This window comes from Didymella exigua (assembly GCF_010094145.1).
Source record: "Didymella exigua CBS 183.55 unplaced genomic scaffold M421scaffold_4, whole genome shotgun sequence".
Lineage (NCBI taxonomy): Eukaryota > Fungi > Ascomycota > Dothideomycetes > Pleosporales > Didymellaceae > Didymella > Didymella exigua.
The window spans coordinates 750747-770507 of record NW_022984778.1 but is presented as its reverse complement, the minus strand read 5'-3'; the positions used below and the strand labels follow the sequence as shown (position 1 = coordinate 770507).

The 19761-nt window shown below is 53.3% G+C and overlaps 7 protein-coding genes across 7 annotated transcripts; 3 read left to right on the top strand and 4 right to left on the bottom strand.

The window, feature by feature from the left end:
* Positions 1-245: 245 nt before the first annotated feature.
* M421DRAFT_1942 (Yos1-like protein) lies at positions 246-796 on the bottom strand (the record flags this gene model as incomplete). The annotated part of the gene is made up of 4 exons (XM_033588034.1): positions 246-301; positions 396-503; positions 652-711; positions 763-796. 4 exons carry the CDS (start codon positions 794-796, stop codon positions 246-248), a joined length of 258 nt encoding a protein of 85 aa, XP_033452545.1.
* A 990-nt stretch (positions 797-1786) lies between these two features.
* M421DRAFT_288554 (putative histidine kinase HHK6p) lies at positions 1787-6582 on the top strand. The gene is made up of 5 exons (XM_033589002.1): positions 1787-2404; positions 2457-5221; positions 5279-5636; positions 5694-5735; positions 5783-6582. The coding sequence occupies exons 1-5, from the start codon at positions 2051-2053 to the stop codon at positions 6392-6394; spliced, it is 4131 nt and encodes a 1376-aa protein (XP_033452544.1). The 5' UTR covers positions 1787-2050; the 3' UTR covers positions 6395-6582.
* An 800-nt stretch (positions 6583-7382) lies between these two features.
* Positions 7383-8463, bottom strand: M421DRAFT_89614 (uncharacterized protein; the record flags this gene model as incomplete). The annotated part of the gene is made up of 3 exons (XM_033597783.1): positions 7383-7690; positions 7867-8220; positions 8280-8463. 3 exons carry the CDS (start codon positions 8461-8463, stop codon positions 7383-7385), a joined length of 846 nt encoding a protein of 281 aa, XP_033452543.1.
* A 2239-nt stretch (positions 8464-10702) lies between these two features.
* On the top strand, positions 10703-11883 carry M421DRAFT_54411 (C2H2 finger domain-containing protein FlbC; the record flags this gene model as incomplete). The annotated part of the gene is made up of 2 exons (XM_033595221.1): positions 10703-11714; positions 11765-11883. 2 exons carry the CDS (start codon positions 10703-10705, stop codon positions 11881-11883), a joined length of 1131 nt encoding a protein of 376 aa, XP_033452542.1.
* Positions 11884-14158: 2275 nt separating this feature from the next.
* On the bottom strand, positions 14159-14826 carry M421DRAFT_1939 (NuA4-domain-containing protein; the record flags this gene model as incomplete). The annotated part of the gene is made up of 3 exons (XM_033588029.1): positions 14159-14359; positions 14433-14639; positions 14692-14826. The coding sequence occupies 3 exons, from the start codon at positions 14824-14826 to the stop codon at positions 14159-14161; spliced, it is 543 nt and encodes a 180-aa protein (XP_033452541.1).
* Positions 14827-15196: 370 nt separating this feature from the next.
* On the top strand, positions 15197-16156 carry M421DRAFT_89611 (transcription elongation factor; the record flags this gene model as incomplete). The annotated part of the gene is made up of 2 exons (XM_033597782.1): positions 15197-15680; positions 15732-16156. The coding sequence occupies 2 exons, from the start codon at positions 15197-15199 to the stop codon at positions 16154-16156; spliced, it is 909 nt and encodes a 302-aa protein (XP_033452540.1).
* Positions 16157-16586: 430 nt separating this feature from the next.
* M421DRAFT_54261 (heavy metal translocatin) lies at positions 16587-19700 on the bottom strand (the record flags this gene model as incomplete). Its single annotated transcript, XM_033595207.1, has 1 exon — positions 16587-19700. One exon carries the CDS (start codon positions 19698-19700, stop codon positions 16587-16589), a length of 3114 nt encoding a protein of 1037 aa, XP_033452539.1.
* Between the last annotated feature and the right edge of the window lie 61 nt (positions 19701-19761).

Here is a 19761-nt window from a genome sequence, read left to right as displayed (position 1 = left end):
GAAAGTGTAGTCGTATATGCTGGTATGGCCAAGTCTGAGCTTAAGACGATCGTACAGGGTAGCTCGAGAACACCCTGGCAATAGACTCTTCTTCAGCACCTCACTCCCCTCCTCGTTTCTTGTCCGGCGACTTGGCCAGCCCGACCTCTTTCTTTGCCTCGGTTCGCCTCAAATGTGACCGTCACTATGATTATGTTCTGTCCGTAACGCCGTGCTCAAGTACTTTTACTGGAAGTGCGCTTCGCTCAACCGAGGACCAATAGATAGACTATCATGAGGGTGTTGATGAACATGAGTGGTACTGTAGTCTCGTTAGCATAGTGCACCATGTGCATGCTGCATGCTGCAAAGCATGCCATGAGCCCCTGTATTGCTCGACTGCAGTGCTGACGTACTTCTCATGAGTGTTCGTACTGAGGAAACCAAGTTTATCAAACGTGCTTTTACGCTCGCATCGTCTCGCTGCCCAAAGCTAGGTTCTGCTGCGCCAGCAGTCCAGCCAACTATGACTACCTGTCAGCAATGTCCAAGGTTGACATTTTATATATAGTAGTGGCAAGTTCACAGCACTTCGCCAACACGGGGTCTCTGAGGCCGGCCACTTGCGCGGTGTAGGAGGGGTCAGCGATGGATGTGGAGAGTTCGACGTACTGCGCGCGAGGAACCGGTCTTCCGAGAGGATCGCTATCGCATTGATGAGGAGAACAGCGACTGCGAGCAGTGTTAGTGACGGCTGTACCTAAACAAGAGCTCATAACTCACCATAGAAGAGGCCACCGAGGCCAAAAGTGAACATGTTGGCTGTCAAGGACAGAACAGCGCCACCAAGTGTGTGTCTTGAGCGATGTTATGGGCGCTCGTATGGTCGGGGTGGCCTCGATGATGTTGCCTATCAGAAAGACAGCTGTTGCGAGAGCGAGATGCCAAGACTCGGTCGACGCGATCACGTGTTGAGATCTTCACTATGGTGCCTTTCAACATGCGGGACTATTTTCGCGGTTCCTGTCCCTTTGTGCTGGTTCGACAGTGCTGCAGGGCAGCGTCCTGGACCCCACAGCCCAAGATCGGTGCGTCGAATGCAGCCTTGCACTGAGACTTCTGCAAGGCTGTCATGCGAGGTCGGGCAGGGCCGATGGCCCGATGCATCGTGTGGTTCACAGGCGAGCAGGGATGCGGCAATCTTAGCTCAAGCTGTCAATTCGTGCTGTGCTGGTCGCCAGACGGTCGCGAGAAGTGCGAAATCCACATGGTGGAATTCTCCCGCTCTCTGCGAACTGATTGGTATCTGTTGAATGCACTTTGGCGCTCTGCTTGAGCATAGAATTCACAAATCTTGAAAAGCATCAGGATGATCGGCGCGGCTCGGTGGACCTTGCGTACGGATCGTCCCCAGTTTCACCCTTCGTCAAGTGCTTCTGCATCCGAATCGCGAGCTACGGATGTCTCTCCGCGCTTTCAGCATGTCTTCGCCAACGCGACAACGTCATTTGTGTCTGGCAGCCCCGAAAACTTGACATTCTAGAACTGCTTGAGGAAGAGCGGCCTCTGCACTACATCGACACACGGAAGTTTCATACCCGTGTTGCGCCTGCCGTATCTGTTGCTCCAGTGCTCCTGCCAGCTTCACCTCCCACTCTGCTGGCGCAGCAGCAGCACATCCCACGATCACCGCGCACGCATCGTCCACGACCGTCAGGGTGGCCTAGAGAACACTGCCGAGCCACTGATTTTCCACCAGCGTCCAGATCTAGAACAGCCGCGACTACACGCCGCGTCGCACATCAACAAACGGTTTGCAGTCGCGTATTTCCGGCGCCCAGGACCCCTCTCTCTCTTTTGCACCTCCAGCGATTACGTCTGCGTTCGATACCCTCCATGTTTGCTTTGCACCACGTCCTCCAGTGCTCTCGGTTGGTCTAGTAGAGCCCTGGTCTGTTCTGCAGTCACCGTGGAATATCGGGCAATCTGGGCTCAGGACTTCTGGGCGCCTTACGCAGAGCATAAACCATAGTCTACGAAACTTACGGCCTGCACAATACAACTCTCAATCATGATGACTCAGGACCTGCAAGAAGCTGAGAGCGGGTATTTCCCAATCAGCGACCGACCCAAGTCTCCCAGCTCCATACACAGCAGAGACTCCATGTCAATACATTCGTCGCAGCCGTCCGCCATGGTGGCGTCTCTGACCGCGTTGCAGTACCTGCCAGTACCTCTGCTGGTCCTATCATCAAATAAGACCGTAGTGGTCGCGAACGAGGCCATGGGGCGTCTGCTGGGAATCGACTTCGAAAGTACCGCCTATCATGACTTTTCGATATCTGAGGTCCTGCAGGACAAGACAATGGGAGAGCTCGGCATTGACATTCTGCAGAATGGATCACCACTGTTAGTGTCATGGGAGGTGCGTCAGAATTCTCCAGGAGGCTGATGTGCGGGTATTAATATCTAAAAAGGACTTTCTAGATTGTGTGATCGACGATGCCCAAACGAACAGTACCGATGAAGAGAATGACCAGCTGCAGAGCGGTAACACAACACCCACAGCGCACTCGACAAACGAACGGACTTCCTCCCCATCGAATCCCCCGCTGCCCCTGCTGAGCAGTACAAACCTGGCGCGGACTACTGTACATGACGTCTCTGTTGAAGTAGTTGTTTCGCCACTCATGCGCGGTCCTGGCGGTGCCGTACAGAAGAAAGACAAGACCTCACAACATGGCGCGTTCCAGGCCACTTGTATCATTTCGATATGGAAAATAGAGGACACTCAGTACTTCACTCTGACTTTCACCAGCACCACAGCTTCGCAATCAGTGGGCAGAGCGCGCCCTTCGAGTCGAGTCGTCAATCGCACCCACACCGGACCTCACCTGAACAAGTCGCGCGGCTCTGGATCGAGCTCATCATCAGGACACCGTTCGGGTAGCAGCTCGACCAACGCCTCAAAAGTCGTCACACCTACAATACAACAGCCAATCTTCCCACCCCGTGGACCACCCATACTCGGTGAATTAGATACGTCTACGATCTCAATCTTCCAAAAGGCTACTCAATTGAAGGATGCGCTTCTCAACTCGATTAACATGCCAGCATACGCCATGTGGAAAGACGAGAGTTTCGGGATACCAAATCAAGCGCTTCTACGACTTTTGCCCAAAGATGCTACGTATACTCCAGGCGATCAGCGGGCGTTCCTCGCTCTGTTCAAGGTCTGGACGGAGGACTTCCAGCGACCGCTCGACATCGATGAGTTTCCAATCGTACAAGTGTGCAGGACAAAGCAGCGTATTGAGAAGGTGCGACTTGGTATGCGCCAGTTAGGCACCGGCAGGGGCATTGTATTCGAGGCCACCGGAGAGCCAGTGGTGCATCCGGAAACCGGCGACTTCTTGGGAGGAATTGTGATATTCAAGGATGTGACAGAGTATACCAAGGCGATAGCAGCTCGGGTGGAGGAGAACGAGAAGCAGTTCGAGTACATCGCCAATTTTATGCCGGTCATGGTCTGGACAACAACGCCTGACGGCCTCCACGACTGGTTCTCGCAACGCTGGTACGATTACACCGGTCTTACCGAAGGACAGAGTCTGGGCGAGGGATGGAGACTGCCTTTCCACCCTGAGGACATGGTCACTTCGAAGCAGGTCTGGTTCAACTGCCTCGCCACCGGTGACGAATACAACACAGAGTACCGATGCCAGAGATACGATGGTGATTGGCGTTGGATGCTCGGGCGAGCCATTCCTTTCCTCAACGATGCGGGCAAGATCATCAAGTGGTTTGGTACTTGCACTGACATCCATGATCTAGTCATGGCTCGCCAGGAAGCCAAACAAACGCGCGAACAGCTGCGAAAGGTCATCGAGCATGCCAAAATCGTGCTGTGGGCTGTTGATAGGCAAAATAAGGTGGTCTTGATGGAAGGCGACAGAGGCCCCGAAAAAGACCGCAAAGAGGTTCTCGGTGGAGACATGTTCGAGCAGTTCGACATGAACGCCCCAGATCGAGAGCGCTGGAGACAGCCAATCCAGGAAATTCTCAACGGCAAGGCACAAGACGAGATGGTAGAACGATACATGTCTTCAAACCGCTACTTCCGAACGCGCCTTGTGCCACGGTGGAGTACTATACGGACAGGCGGTATTGAAGGCGAGGCATTCATCGACGGTGTCATTGGTGTTTCAATGGATATAACGGAGTTGCGAGAAAGAGAAGACCAGCTGAAGGAGCAGGAGAAGGAGAACTCGAGACTGTTGGCTAATGCTGCAGCCGCCAGAGAAGCAAGCAGGATGAAGAGTCAATTCCTCGCCAACATGTCGCACGAAATCCGGACGCCGATCGCTGGAGTGATTGGTATGAGCGAGCTTCTCTTCGACATGAATCTCAATGAGGAGCAGAAGGAGTGCGCAGAGAATATACATCGGTCAGCCAACAGCCTTTTGACTGTGATCAACGACATCTTGGACTTCTCCAAGGTCGAAAGCGGGCGACTCGACGTCGAGGAAGTGCAGTTCAGTCTCAGCGTGGTCCTCCGAGATGTCAACAAGATGATGTCTTTCGCCGCACAACGGAAAGGATTGGCGTATTATAGCTTCATTGAGCATGAAGTGGAGCAAGATCTGAGAGTCATCGGTGACCCAGGACGACTCCGCCAGATCCTGACGAATGTTCTAACGAATAGTATCAAGTTCACGTCGGATGGATCTGTGAAGCTCAATGTCGCCATCACCCAGAGGTCAAAGGATTCGGTAACGGTGAACTTCATGGTGCATGACACGGGTATTGGCATTGAAGAGGAGGTTCGTAAGCACCTGTTTCAGCCCTTCAGTCAGGCGGATTCCTCTACGGCTCGTCGCTTTGGTGGAACCGGTCTGGGCTTGACGATCAGTAAAAACCTTGTAGAGCTCATGAAGGGTCAGATCTGGTTGGACTCGAAGCTGGGACAAGGCACTACAGCCACGTTCTGGATTCCTTTCGCGAGAGCCTCCTATTCCGATGACGGGTCACCATTGGTTGATCTTGCGTCAATCCCTGACAGGCTTCAGAGTGACGTGTCGGTGTCAGTAGGAAGCTCTGAAGATCACACGCCGCCGCTGACCCCTAGAGACTCGCATTCGAGACTTCAGCCGTTCCCGATCGGAGGCAAGCTGCCGGATCATCTTGCCAGTATACCGGAATTAGAAAGGAAGAATACCCACGTTTTGGTCGTAGAAGACAAGTAAGTCTGTATTACTATGGCGATGCCTGCAAGGCAGTGACTGACAGCAAACCGTAGCCATATCAACCAGCAGATCGCCTTGAAGACCATCAAGAAGCTCAAATTCTCGGTGAATGCGGTATGGAATGGTCAAGAAGTTCTGGACTATCTGGCAAAGGACTTCACTCCTTCTCATCCACGGCCCGACATCATTCTCATGGATGTGCAAGTAAGTAACGGTGCACGACCGGGTGCTGATCTTGTGACTAAACTTTTCCTGAAGATGCCTATCCGAGATGGTTACTCTGCCACACATGCAATCAGAACTGAAGCACCGTGGAGAGACAAACCTGAAGTTCGAGGCGTTCCTATCGTCGCAATGACAGCCAGCGCCATCCAGGGTGACAAGGAAAAGTGCACGCTGGCAGGAATGGACGTGAGTTTGCATGAGACATGCCCCTATGTCAAAAACATAGTGACTGATGTTTTGAAGGACTACTTGGCCAAGCCAGTCAAAGGCAAACTTCTCGAAAAGGTTAGACCACTCAACCCCCATGGTGAACGTGAACTTACTCGCGCCAGATGCTTGTCAAATGGGCGATCGAGGGACGCCGAAAAACGGCACTTGCAAAGCTGTCCAAAAATGCACCAGATCGACATGGGTATCTATCCACATCGACCTCCTCCGCCACAAATAACGTTAGCGCAAAGGATAGTTCGCAAATCGCAAGCCAAACGGACCGTCCTGAAACAACGGCGTCCGCACTGACCGCCCAGCTAGACCGGTTGCATTATCAAAGCGATGCAGCATTCGCAAGGACATCGGAAAATGAAGCGGACAGGGCTTTGAGGCGAATACAGGCTGAGGAGAGAGATACGAAGCTGCGCGACGACAAATTGCTATCACTCACCGGACCGCAGCTTCACCGCCACGGCACGGCTCAGGGTCGGGAGAGCGAGCCCACCATGCCGCTCACAGAAGAGAACATGGAGAGGTTTTCTCATGCCCAAGATGGCGAAGTTGTTGCACGTAGGCCGAAAGAATCGCCAGATGCCGGATCAGATGTGGTCAACCAGCCGCACAGCCGGACGCAGAGCAGGGCAGAGCATCTTGCACCTCGACCGTCGCTTTCAGAATCTCGTCTTCGCGAAAGCCAACAAACGATCACTCCACAGGCTATGTCCCCCGAGTAGTCTTGCTCAAGTGGTTTCGTGGCCTGATTATACTATGAATAATACAACCAATAGCCGCTGCCTTCCCTACAGTTTGAAGGTTGACCGAGCGGATTTGCGTAGCTCGAGTTTCCAAGAAATTCTCGGAGTCATGTTGAGGAGAACTTCAAGTAAGTTACAGCACGGTAAAGAAGCATGAATAGTCCTGCCCTATTGGAATGGATGCTGTTCGTTGCTTGCATTCTGCCGATGCCCGCTGCACACCGAAGCTGGCGTCAGCACAAGACCAAATAAAAATCAGCGCAATTCGCAGCGCATGATGCACTCCACCTTGGCTAGCACAACTGCCAGTGAGTACAGCCTCCAAGGATTGTGAAAATAATTAGCATCACGATCATGATTCATTTGGTCATTGTGATTTTGCGGCTCGTAGACGACGGGGGGGGGGTCACGAGGTCAAGTCTTAGCTGGTGTATCGGCGAGCAGAGCCTCGCTCTATTGGCACTGAGGATGTTCGCGGCTTATTGCACGTGCGCTTTCAGACATGGTCAGCACTATGCTGTCTCCGCATCCAGAAGCAGTTTATCGGAAGAGCGAAACAGTGGATGCGCTCCCGCATCTGCACATATAGATAGTGCACAACGGGTCTCTCCATACGAGGCTTGGCCCCTGAAATTCTCAGGAACCATTACAGGATCTGGTCGCGACATCGAATTAGCCTCAGAACATGTCTCCACAACCAGCCTCCCACTGTTCACATCGTCGACGAGTAGCTCGCATCCTTGATGCCTAATTTCCAGAACATGGCGAGACGATTGATTGGAGCGCACAAGCGGCAACATGCACCCTATAGGAGCTGTGGGTACTGGAAAAGGAGAGTTGATAGCGATCGACCGTGTTGCCATGTGCGTTTTGCTGGTTCGAGACTTTGTACTTCACCAATGGGGACCTGAGTATCTCGAATGGGGACTTGAGCCAACGCGTTGGGTGTTTGCAGCGTTGATCTTATTCATAAAGGTAAAGGGAGATGGACAGGATCGTCACACGGCACGTGGGTGACAAGCTCGCGACTCAACTCCCTAGTAGCCATCGACTTTACCCTTGACTCCAACACGATCCAAAGGTGCTTTGACCTGGTTCCAACGGCAGTCTCTGTGCGTGCAAAGCTGCCACCATCTGACGAGCTGACATCCAGCAATGGCACCTCATTTCGGAGAGTTACATCGCGCTTTGAACAGGAGTTGTGGCCGACGTGTGACCGACTGCTTCTAATTTTGCTGGGCGCAGCTGTGCCATTGGCCGAGCAGGCAAAACGCACTATGTACGTCTACAGTACCCCTCCAAGGGTTTACTGCGAAAGCGCTAACTGAGCAATATACCGCTGCACTGGGAACAAGCTACTCTTCCTTTCTGTCTCGCCGATGTAAGAGATGGCGAGAGCAATGAATCGAGGTCACACTATACGAGATTGTGAATCTATTCACATGCCTCACCGGCTTGACTAGGCCTGGCTGCATAGAGATGCTTCACTTGCGTGATAGCGACGGGTGATGACAGACGTTGGTTCAAGGTTGTTTTGGGGCGGAGGGATGGCGTTGAGGGGAAGCGGGCCTTTGGTGGTAGCGTGAACTTGGGTAGAGGGGCAGCCGCGACGTTAAGGTATAGCAATCGAAGCTTAGTAGAGTGCGGAATGTTTTGCAGTTTGCAACGAATCGGGCCAGTCTCGTATGCCCAGTCATCACCTCTGTCAACAAATCCATTGTCGACTCCGAGGACACGAAGGGAGACCCACCAGCTTCGACACTCGTGTGATTTTGGATCTTTGAGAGCCGCGCGTCTGGTTTGTGCTATGTGAGATGAAATCTGACATGATTCCATGTGAGGAATGTGTGTAAGACGATCACACAGATGATGGCATCTCGTTGCACAAGTGGCATTCTGCGTGCTCCAGTATTTTCGCGACAGTGTCCTGCATCCCTCCACAAATCAAGGATTGCGGAAATAAAAGGGCCCCAAGAGCTTAACGAGCCACGATAAAAACTTGGCAGCTCTTGGATGCCGCCGCGGACTCGATCAAAGTTTGAGCACATTGTGGACACTGGGGCAGACGTGCTAACTAGTGTTGATCTGGCAGCTTGCTGCAGGGTCCACTGGAGGCTCGCCGAGCTTTGGGCATGGGAACTGCCGCTGACTCGGGAAGGGCAGCTGTGGAGTACTCAAGTCGAGTCTTGAGTTTATTGCTTTTGCTTTGGCGGTGTCCTTTGATTCATTGTCTTCACCGGTAAGGAGCGTCAGCGGCTTCAGGATCGTATAACCGTTTGTCGTTAGTAGAGCGACCGACTACGGCTGACCATGACTTTGGACCCTCCCACCGACATCTGTCTCTAAAGACGCCAAAAACAGGCGAAGCGAAAAGACGATACTAGCGCAGCACAAGCCTACGACAAGGTAGGAATGTGAAAAAGGTGGGGCAACGTGCTGCAGGAGGATGGCATTCCCTGCATGATGAGACATCCTAGCGATTTAGAACTTCATGGCGGAAGATTCAGCTCGTGACTGGTCGCTGGGACGGAATCACAGCGGTGAGGAGCGCGGGTTTGGCGCGGTAGGTTGCAAATTGCCACCTGTCGTCTCGTGACCCACGAGTCGTAGGCTGTGGACTGGTGCATGAAGTGTGTGCGTCTGACGTCACTCGGTGCCAGGGCTGAATACCCAGCTTTGCCGGGCCGCCAAAATCCAGAGATGAACCAGCAAACGTTCGAACGGTCGCGTCGCAGAGTCTGACGCGACATTGGCGGATATAAATCCCACCTGAGTCAGCCCTCTGCACGGAGCTGGCACGGAATGCCGTGCTTGTCTGGAGCCAAGCTCACGCTGCGAAGGACTATCTAGGGGACTGAGTGCCTGTACAGTGTACGGGGCGGACTGCGCTGTCGCGCGGAACCAGAGTCTGAGGGTGGATGTAACCTCTCAAAACATCCTCAACGACGTGGCGATGGGTACGCGATTAGCGGTCCGATTGACAGGGGATATTCAACGTGTGATGCTTGCCCCGTCTGCTCGTCTTGTCTGCAGATATTGTGCCCCAGTCGACATGGCAGTGGCAACAGCCCGCACACGTTAAAACTCAAGAGCACAGTTATCTGATCCATTTCAACAAGGGATTAACGAATCCCACACATCCACCCGTTGCATGGCTGCGCGGCGGGAGGTTGACCTCAGCTTAGCCTCACTGCTCAGTCTCAATGCGGCAGGATGGGATTCGGACGGACGCTAAGGCTGCATTGGGCACACCTAACAACCCTGGCATTTTCTCTTTTGCCGCCACCAAAAGCCATCCCGTCTCAAGGGCCGCTGATTCGCGCGGGCGCAAGCTATGACGCCTTCGTACTAGCAGCTCGGTGCACCATCGGACCCTCTTCCGGCTTCGTGAGCTGCCGGCCAAAGCCTGAGGTCAGAGCAGACCTCTGAAGAGCGGGAGGCGCTTCAAATCGGCCAAACACACAGCAGAGGCGCGGGACGCAGCAGGACCGGGGAGTATTCCACTGTCTAAGGAGGCGCTAAGCCAAGGCCGCCTTTAGGTGGGTGGGGTCAAATCCGAACCCCTGCCTTCGACGTAGTTGCGCACTGGGATTCAGCCAACCTGCAGCGTCTTGTGCTTGGCCCGCAGCCTATGATGATTGCGAAAGACAGAATTTAACTCCCCATTGATGCCCGCTGATCAGCACTCTTCATACCTCAAAGCTTCCCTTGGTTTTGCATCATCTCTGACTACAACACGCGCTACAGTCAATCTTCTCCTCATACGTTCTTACGCTCAACACATCCCTACCTCTTTGTTGCTCATTTGCTGCCATCAACCTGAACGCGTTAGCGGCCGACCGCACCTTCACCTCCGCGACACGCAAGCTTACAATCTTGCGGTCCGCCCCTGTGCCCGCTGAACAACTTTCTCCACACTCGAAGCTTGAAACGCTCGAGCACCAGTCAGTTGTGTCCGCCAGGGCCCAATCTTTAATCTCGCAAGACTTCCGCTACCACTCCTGCTTAGGACAGGTCAACTGATCGACATACCGACGGGTTTATCGTTACTTGCCTAGGCGAACTACATCACGGGTGTCCCCAGTGTCAGACCTGAATTCAAAAGGCTCGCAGATCCCACCACTATCTGCTACTGATCGTCTCCATCCCCACGTTTACCGACTTTCGAGCCATCTGTTTCAGCCTCTGGATCAACAAGAGTCGCGTACGCTCCGTGTAGCACTACTCCTTTGTTCATCTACCCTACATTCACGTCGACTACCTCATTACCTATTCCTTATTTCCGCAATGGCTATGGCCGTCGACAACCGTCAACAAACCCAGCTCGCTGGCATGGGTTACGATACTTTGCGTTACCCAGCTGCACCACACTTCACCAACCCATGGGTGTCGGCTCCTGGTGCTACACAGCAACTGTACTCAACATCCCTCACACCTGCCTCGGCCGGACTTGAGCAGTCTCAGCCTCGCCCTACCAGCATTGCGATTCCTTACCACGGCATCCCAGTAACGGCCGCTCCTCTCGGACAAGGTATTGCCCTCCCGGAAGGTCCATTTGCGACAGAAGACTTACTAGATGTGTCGCAAGATCTCATGTCAAGGAGCTACACAGGCGGATACGCTACATCTGCTTCTCCAAACAACCAAACGTATGCACCCACTTCGGCTCCTTATTCTCAGGTGGAATATGGCACACAAGATCGGGTTCCCTACACATATCAGGATGCTGCGCGTCGCTCCTCACACCCGTCAGTCCCCTCATTAGCGCTCTATGAATATTCCATGGATTCCCAGCGACAGCGCCAAAGTTCACTAGTTGACTTTAGCAGAATGAATGCGCCACAACAAGCTCCCCGCAACAGCTTCAGCGATGCGCTCGACGCTAGCCGCGGCATGGTGTCATTGAGCCAGTCTGATATCACACCAAGGAATATCTACGGCACTCAGGGGTCCAACCGCAGCTCGACCGACTCGTACGGCTTCCCCTCGACACACTCTGCGCATTCGTCGATTTCGTCAGCCAGCTACGGTGCCAATGGTTACTATGGCGGCGAGGGATCTGTTACCGACTACAGCTCTGCCTCGGAATCTGTTGACCTCACCAACTCGAGGACATTGCCCCGCCCTAGCGCCCTTTTGGGTGCCTCCATGCCTCCTGCGCCGCAGTCGATGATGGGCCAGTTCAGTTCAAAAGTCTCGTCGAGCTCGCAAAAGAAGCATAAGTGCAAGATTTGCGATAAGCGCTTCACTCGCCCTAGCTCGCTACAGACACACATGTACAGCCACACTGGCGAGAAGCGTACGTCCTCGTAGCTCAACTTCCACCGAATCTTACTAACAAATACACAGCATTCGCATGCGAAGTGGAAGGCTGCGGTCGTCATTTCTCTGTTGTGTCAAACCTCAGGAGGCATCGTAAGGTACACAAGAACGACGGTGCCCAGGATCATCCATCGCCAGACGCGTGAAGTGCCGATTACTAGATGACCGACATCTTCATTTGGACTTCATTTCTATCTTTTCATGTGTCTTTTTGACACCTTTGTTTGAGATATCCACTGTCGCGTTTTCGCAGCACAGCGAGCTCTGGTTGGGATTAGACGAATTTCTCGCTACACATAGGTGTTGTATACCTCCCGGCTACCTCGTGTTACGAGGAATCATCACGGCGTTTCCTGGCGTTCGCATAGTTTATGATTACCCCCTTTATTCGGCGATTCAAATATCCCCATCTGTACCATTAGAGCTTACGTGTTGGATTTGCGGGTTTTCAACACTTTCCGACCTTCTATGGTTCAGGGACAGATATCCCGGTCTCCATAGAGCACGACCATCGTTACACTTTTTAATACCTTAGACACCCTCATTAGCAGCATTGTTGACCCAAGAGGATCGCATGTTTGCATGACGTTTGTATAGTAGCTTGAGGGACACAGGCGGAGGCCACTTGGATTCAGGCGAGTCGCTAAACTCCGCATTCTTCCATCGGAATGTCACAATCAACGACCAGTTACAAACAAGGCTTTCTCTTCCACTGTCCTCACCTTTAATGACGCAGCTGCGACGTGTTGACAAGTCTCACCCGCTCGCCCACGATTCACGACTGGCACTTCGACGAAAACAGCTTCGGCTAACGCTCCAAATGGCTCAAGTGACCTCATCGCGCGTATACAGGGTCTTTCTTAGCTTCGGCACTGGCAGGGATTTACCCAGTATTGTCGTCTTGTGAGTCTCCACAGCATCATCGCATATGTAGCTTGAATGAAGCGGTCACGGCTGTTCAAAGCATTTTTCCCGCTGCATACTCGTTGATGATTCGGCGGGCAGCTATTATGACGACTTGTGGACTGCACAACGACGAGCCCAGCACCACTGTCTCACATGTTGTGGCCCGCTGGCACAGCACGCCTCAGTCGGATGTCCTTCTCTCTCTGTATCCTTGGCTGCAGTTCGCCTTGACTATCTCCCAATCGCATCGCTGCGCTGGCCGTGAAGACCGAAGATCGGACCGAACAGTGTGAGATGGTATCGAGCTGTGCCTGAGGATTCTTACCCAGTGTGCATTAGATCGTCGGGGACGCGACGACACGCATGACAGCGAAACGCAAGGCTGAATCGCCGGATACCATTTGTGACCCGTCCCCCAGGGTCCACCGTGCAGGCTCGATTCGTTGTGATATGGAGTGCTGACCAGTCATGTTGATGCTGTATGTATATCACTACTCCTTGAATGTCGCTACCCAAACCCTCAGGGACTTCGAAACTTTGCACCACACAGCCATCAGCCACGCGGTCGTCCCACTGTTCGCTCCGCCTTACAAAATTGCTGATCACATCTCCAAGCATCCGCAAAGGACTTCCGGTTGGCTGCGGGACTGCGAGTACTTACACACAGACACCTTGAAAATAGCACGCTACGTTTCAGCTTTGATGAAATGAAGGCTCAACCCGGGCTCTCCTGCCTGACGGCGCCCTTTGCACCATCTTGAGATGTGCCAAAATTATCTTTGATGATCTTGCATCGGTACTGTGGAAGATGACGACTGTTGCCGCGGCTTACGGCCAGGAGCATGCTGCATTGTGTCCATGTGCCCTTGTAGAGTGCGGGCTGTTGCGTCAACGGCGGGGGCAAATGCTAAGGTCAAATTAATCTTCTTTAATCAACGTCTTAGCGACTTTGAGTGTTCCCAGGAGGTTTTCACATAACCATCAATCGACGATGGAGCGTTGGGGCGAGCACGACCTCAGTTTGCAGTTAGATATCGCCGATCCATCCCGCGTTACTGAGGCATGAAAGCGCGTGTGCACCAAGTCCCAGTTCCCCAGCCATTCAGACTGAGAAGGCAGGTGCCAAGTGGGACTCTGCGCTACTCCCCGCCAGTAGTAGTAAGCAGCCGTGAAGACTAATCTCCACAACGACGCAGAAGCGAGCGCATGATTTTCCAACGGTGAAAGTCACAGGAGCGACCCACTTCGAATCGTGAAAGGCTGCGACGCCGTCCCGTACCCCGCGATGCAAGTGCATTTCAAATCCACCCATTATCGAGCACGCGCGCAATCTTCTGTTGACAAACTCTTCGAACCTTCCTATTTTGCTCAAAGGTCCTCTCGCACTCCACTCTGGTATCCATAGGACGCGCAATGCAACAGCCTTGCAACAGCCTCATCGTAGTGGTTGGTTGCCGTAGTGCATGGCATCGCCATGTCGTCGGTGTTGCATGATGTGGGCTCATGCTGCGTCCTTCACTCTCTTCCGTACGAGATTTTGTTCCTCTTCACGGACGGCCCGTCGGCGTCATCGTCGTCTCCCGCCTTCTTCTTCTTGCTGCTTCCTCCCCTCGCGCCATTCATCGTGGGCTGACTGGATTCGCGGGTGGGAAACGATGAGACTGGCGTGGCTGCGTGAGAAGGGGTTGTTCCTGCAGAAGCTGGTGTGGACGCCTCCTTTGTATGCATAGTCAGCGCAAGTCTCGCAATGCAGACTGCTGCACGGCGGTCGGTTGTGTCATGCACATACCCTCAGGAAGCTGGACGAGCTTCGACTGAAGATCCGGTCCACGTCGCTGACTTGGGCTTTGCGCCGTGTCGCCGTGCCCGCTCCACTCGTCGTCGTGGTAGTCGCCGCGCCCTTGATGTAATTGTCAAAGCCTTTTATGATGTTTCCAGCCGTCGTCTCCTCCAGGTATTGTGTCTCGGTTCGCAGGATGTTGTCTTCGAGCGCTTGCTGCGAACAGAGTAAGCACAACGCGTCGAAGCGCGCCATTCTTGGTACGCACCAGGTTCTGGTCGAGGACGTGCTTCCTCTTTAGCGATTCGCGCAGGTCTCGTCGTAGTCGCTCGTAGTATGGCATACCGCGCGAGGCAGCATCTGAGGCGGCGTTGGCGCTTCCCGGCGGCGCGTTCTCGGTCATGGTCGAAGGGTCTCGTCTGCGTGAAACGATACAGAGCGCCCAGGTAAAGTTGGTGTTATTTTTGTGGTCGCGGTCGTTGTTATCCAACAAACATCTTTGTTTCCAAACGTTCTCGAATGTCAAGTGAACCCCAGCTCGCGCTAGTCACCGCCAAGGCCGAGACCGACTGCCTTGAAAGCCTTCCCTCATCCAACCACCAACTATTTCTCTACCAAACCGCCGAACCTCGTCGCCTGTCGCTCGTCGCTCGCTCCACGCCATACCATCCGCGACACACCTGCCGAAGAGCGCGATCGCCTAAACGACGCTGAGCTCGAGCGGCTACCAAGAACCTTCTCGCGTGCGCTCTGCGACAAGTCGAACCACGGCCATGGATGCCAAGGAAATTGAGCTGCGCGGCAAGGCCATTGGCAAGGCTGTGCAAGAGAACGAGCCCAGCGCCTCGGTCATCAAACTGTTAAACGACCTGAAGACGGGCGTCCACGCTACCGAAGACATTCTGCGATCCACCCGAATCGGCGTGACTATCAACCGCCTGCGAACTCACAAGGACCCCGCCGTACAGAAGCTCGCAACAGAACTGGTCTCGAAGTGGAGGGATGAGGTCAAGAAGCAACCTAAGAAGGGCGCGCCAGCGAAGGTCGCCTCTGCAACAAATGGCAGCGCCTCGCCCGCGCCGGCATCGTCTGCGGCAGCTTCACCTGCGCCCACTCAGAGTAAAGCAAAACACAACGTAGATCCCGCGAAGCGCAGCCACAAGACAGATAAGATCAACTATGAGGTCACTGGAGACGATGCGCGAGACATGTCGGTGCGCTTGATGTACGATGGTCTGGCGCATATGAGCACCGAACGTAAGTTAAAAAACCTGGAAATTTGGCGGAGACTGCGCTAACACAACTCAGTGCCGGACATGATCCTCCCAATCGCAAAGCAAATCGAAGCCGCCGCCTACGCAAACGCCGGTAGCGTGAACGAAGCCTACAAAGGGAAAATGCGCTCTCTCTTCCAAAACCTCAAGGCCAAATCCAACCCCGCTCTAAGAAAACGTGTGTTATCCGGCGAAGTCGCGCCGAAGAAATTCGTAGTCATGACACACGACGAGATGAAGTCCGACGAGCGCCGCCTGGAAGACGAAAAACTCGAGAAGGAGAACATGAACCAGGCCATGGTCGCCCAGGTCGAGAAGAGTATCTCCAAGGAGTTCCAGTGCGGAAAATGCAAGCAGAAGATGGTTTCGTACAGCCAGGCGCAGACGAGGAGTGCTGATGAACCAATGACGACGTTCTGCGAGTGCATGAATTGCGGAAACAGGTGGAAGTTCTCTTAGGACGTGAAACTAACCTTCCGTGGGAACGCGTTCAGGATGTACTCCCATTTCGGTCGTTGGTGAAGCACGAAGTATGGATTTGGAAATAGAAAAGTTTGCAGCGGGGCGTTTTATGGGCATGGAGAGGCGCGTCAGTCTTGATTAACGTTATCATTCTACGAGTACAGCCAGTCAGCTGGGCTTCAGGTGCGGAGGCAAACTATGGCTTCCCCGCGACTCTTGGAGGAAGTTACGCCATGCAGTGTGGCTTCGAATCAATGTACAATCACACAAGGGAACCACCCAATCTGCTCCTGATTCACAGACTTCCAAAGCGTTGTAGAAACTACCTGCAAATTTCGATTTCTCAGAAACTATGGAGGTATCCAGTAACGGTCTTTCGTGCTCTTTGTGGGAATTCAGAAATCTAAGAATACAATGAGCCAAGCGGTCATACCGTTTCGGCCGCACGCTCCTCAGCCACTTCCACTTCTTCCATCTCATCTTTGTTCGCCTGGAACCCGACCCAAGGAAGCCGGCTCCTTAGCGCAAGACTGCTACAAACAACACTGAGACTACTGAGCGCCATAGCCAGCGACGCCCAGACCGGGTCGAGTCTGACATGCTTCTCGCCGTTGTGCATCCTGTGATCATCGACCTTACCACCAATCGTGATGGGAAACAAGACACCAGCCGCAATCGGCATAGCAACGAGGTTGTACACTGTAGCCCAGCCGAAGTTGAAGTAGACCCTTCGAAATACTACACGCGAAAGGTCGAGGAGAGTGAGTATCGTGGTGAGCTGGCTGTTGATGAGAATGAACGAAGATGAGGAGAGGGCAATGTCCGATCCACTGCCGATGGCGATGCTCAGATCTGCAGTGCTGAGTGCTGGAGCGTCGTTGATGCCGTCTCCGACCATGGCGATGGTGGCGCGCTTGGTGGCCCTGTTCTTACTCAGAAAAGCTGGTAGTTGAAACAATGCCGATCTTCGTGACTTCGTGAGCGTCTGCTGAAGGTATTCGATCTTCCGAGCCTTCTCATCTGGAAGTACACCAGCGATGATGTTAGTGGCAGGAATACCGACTTGAACGCCAACAGCATTTGCTGTGGTAGGGTTGTCGCCCGACAGCATCCAGACGTTTATTCCTCTCTTCTTGAGCGCTTGCACAACGCCGATCGCTTCTGGTCGAAGTGGATCGGCGATGGAGAACATGCCAGCGAGTCGCCATGTGTTCTGTGTCGAAGCTGAAAGCCAGGCCACCAATGCTACAGATTCTCCGCGAGCTTTCCAAGACTCTAGGACATGCATCGAATCCGAAGAAATAGAAACATTGTGGTCGGCCAGGTGGGTCTCGTTTCCGACGATGGCGGTCACACTTTGTCCATTAATGTTCAAAGTCGCCTTAAGTCCCTTGCCAGGGATCTCGTCTACCGTGACCACAGTACTCGCTTTGGATACGTCCTGACTTCTGTTGCAGAACTTTACCAACGCCTGAGCAATGGGATGACCGCTGTTCTCCTCCAGCTTCTTGACAACTTCCATAGCAAGTGCCCGATCCTGGTCATTGATGAATCTGTGGTCCGTTACTGCAGGACTACCGCCCTGCGTTAAAGTGCCTGTCTTGTCAAATACAATGCAGTCGAGCGAGCTAGCTTCCTGAAAAGCTTCGCCGCCACCTCTTACCAGAATACCATGCTTTGCTGCCAGACCACCACCAACGAACAGAGCAGTCGGTGCTGCAAGACCGATCCCACAAGGACATGCAATCACAAAGACTGCGATAGCAAATCGTAAAGACCACAAGGGCCAGCCACCGGTCTCTTCGTCTCTCCAATCCTTTGGTATGGTGCCTGTCGTTCCGAGAATGAGCCAGATAAGCCAGGTCATCACAGCAACAAGAACGACAAAGGGCACGAAATGTGCGGTAATAGTGTCTGCAACCCGCTCGATGTGTGCTCGGCGGGTCTGTCCTTCTCGAACCGCATTGATGATCTGATCGAGCATCGAAGAGCCCGAAATCGTAGTGATCTTCATTTTGACAGGCATTGCTTTATTGACAGTGCCTGAGTAAATGCTATCGCCGATGTTCTTCTTGACGAGGCGGGACTCGCCCGTGAGACTTGACTCGTCGAAATTGGAGCTGCCCTCTACGAGGATTCCATCGAATGGCGGCGAAGTACCGTGGTGAACACGGACTATATCATTGACCTCAAGCAGATCTGTCGGTACCTTGATGTCGCCAGTAGTTTCATCGACCAGCACTGCCTGATGGGGCCGCAATTTCCCTAGTGAGGTAACTGCGTCCCCAGTCTTCGCCTTACTGAGGGCCTCCAGGTAGCGACCAACAAGAAGGAACATGGTCAGAAAAACGACTGCGTCGAAGTAAGAATTGTCCATTGACCCGGAGGACTTCTTCGTTGCCGCCAAAACCAGTTCTGCAATCGAGGCAAATAGTGCAATCGAGGTGCCCAGCGATATGAGCATGTTCATGCTGCCAAAACGTGTGAATCGTTGTAGCAGCGGCGTATGACTTCTCGGTCGCCACATTGATCTCAGTTCCTTGTAAGTCCGTATGTGAAAAGACTTCGCCGAATACACGTAGACGGGAATGGCCAATATGAATAACGCCCAGCTAAGCCGGGTAGCATTGCCCGTTAAAGGCTCCATGATATACTTGCGAGTCTGGTTGTTGGCAGGTACCAAGCTCATGAATGCGATTCCAAGTATGAAAGTCGGGAGGGCTACAATAATGCAGACGATCAAATGGCGCATGGTCCGCCTCCGCTCTGCTGCATGCATCGCGCCGGCCCGTTCTTCGATCGTTGGCGGGTGGTATACCGACAACTTGAGGGACAGATTATTGCTTGTGATAGTGTCGAAGATTAGCCTGATGGTAAAGTTCGGTGGAGCTGGGAGATACTCGATGTGTAGGGTCGGTGAGGTCAACGTCAATGGCGGCTCGTTGATGACGACGAAATCGCCGAATTTATCCTTGATTCTCCGCCTGATGTTGCTGGGACAGTGACCGCAAAACATTCCGTCGATGTGAATCGACACGTTGCGGACGGGGGAGCCTCTAGCTACTGCGTTCAACCCTGATGTAGCAGCTGGGAGGACCTCAAGTCTATCGACACTGGCTTCAAACCCGCAGTCTTCAATCGCTTCGATAATCTCTTGTATGTGATCATTGCCCTCGAATGCAATGACTCCACTGCCCGTAAGAAGGTTGATGTTGACCGTGCGAACCGAGGGCAGCTGTTGAACAGTATGGGTGATGCTGCTGACACATGAACTACATGTCATGCCTGACAAAGCCAAAGTTGCTCTATATGTCACGGTATGGATGGCAGTTTCGATGCCTTGAAGAGTCGGTTGAGCAGATGCATTGGACCGAGCAGGATGTGGTTCTTCTAGGCCAGTCCTCGTAGATAGTGCAATGGAAGGCAACGACTTGTGATCTGCTGTGAAGTTCTCAAAGCTGTAGTCGGGGGACAGCTGGATGTCTCCTTGCTCCGCCTTGCACTGATCGCACTGTTCCAGATGTACCGTACTCTTGCGCATGATGTCTTGGTCTTTGATTGGCCGTGGTAAAGCTCGCCACGATGCAGCATGCCCCAGTTCT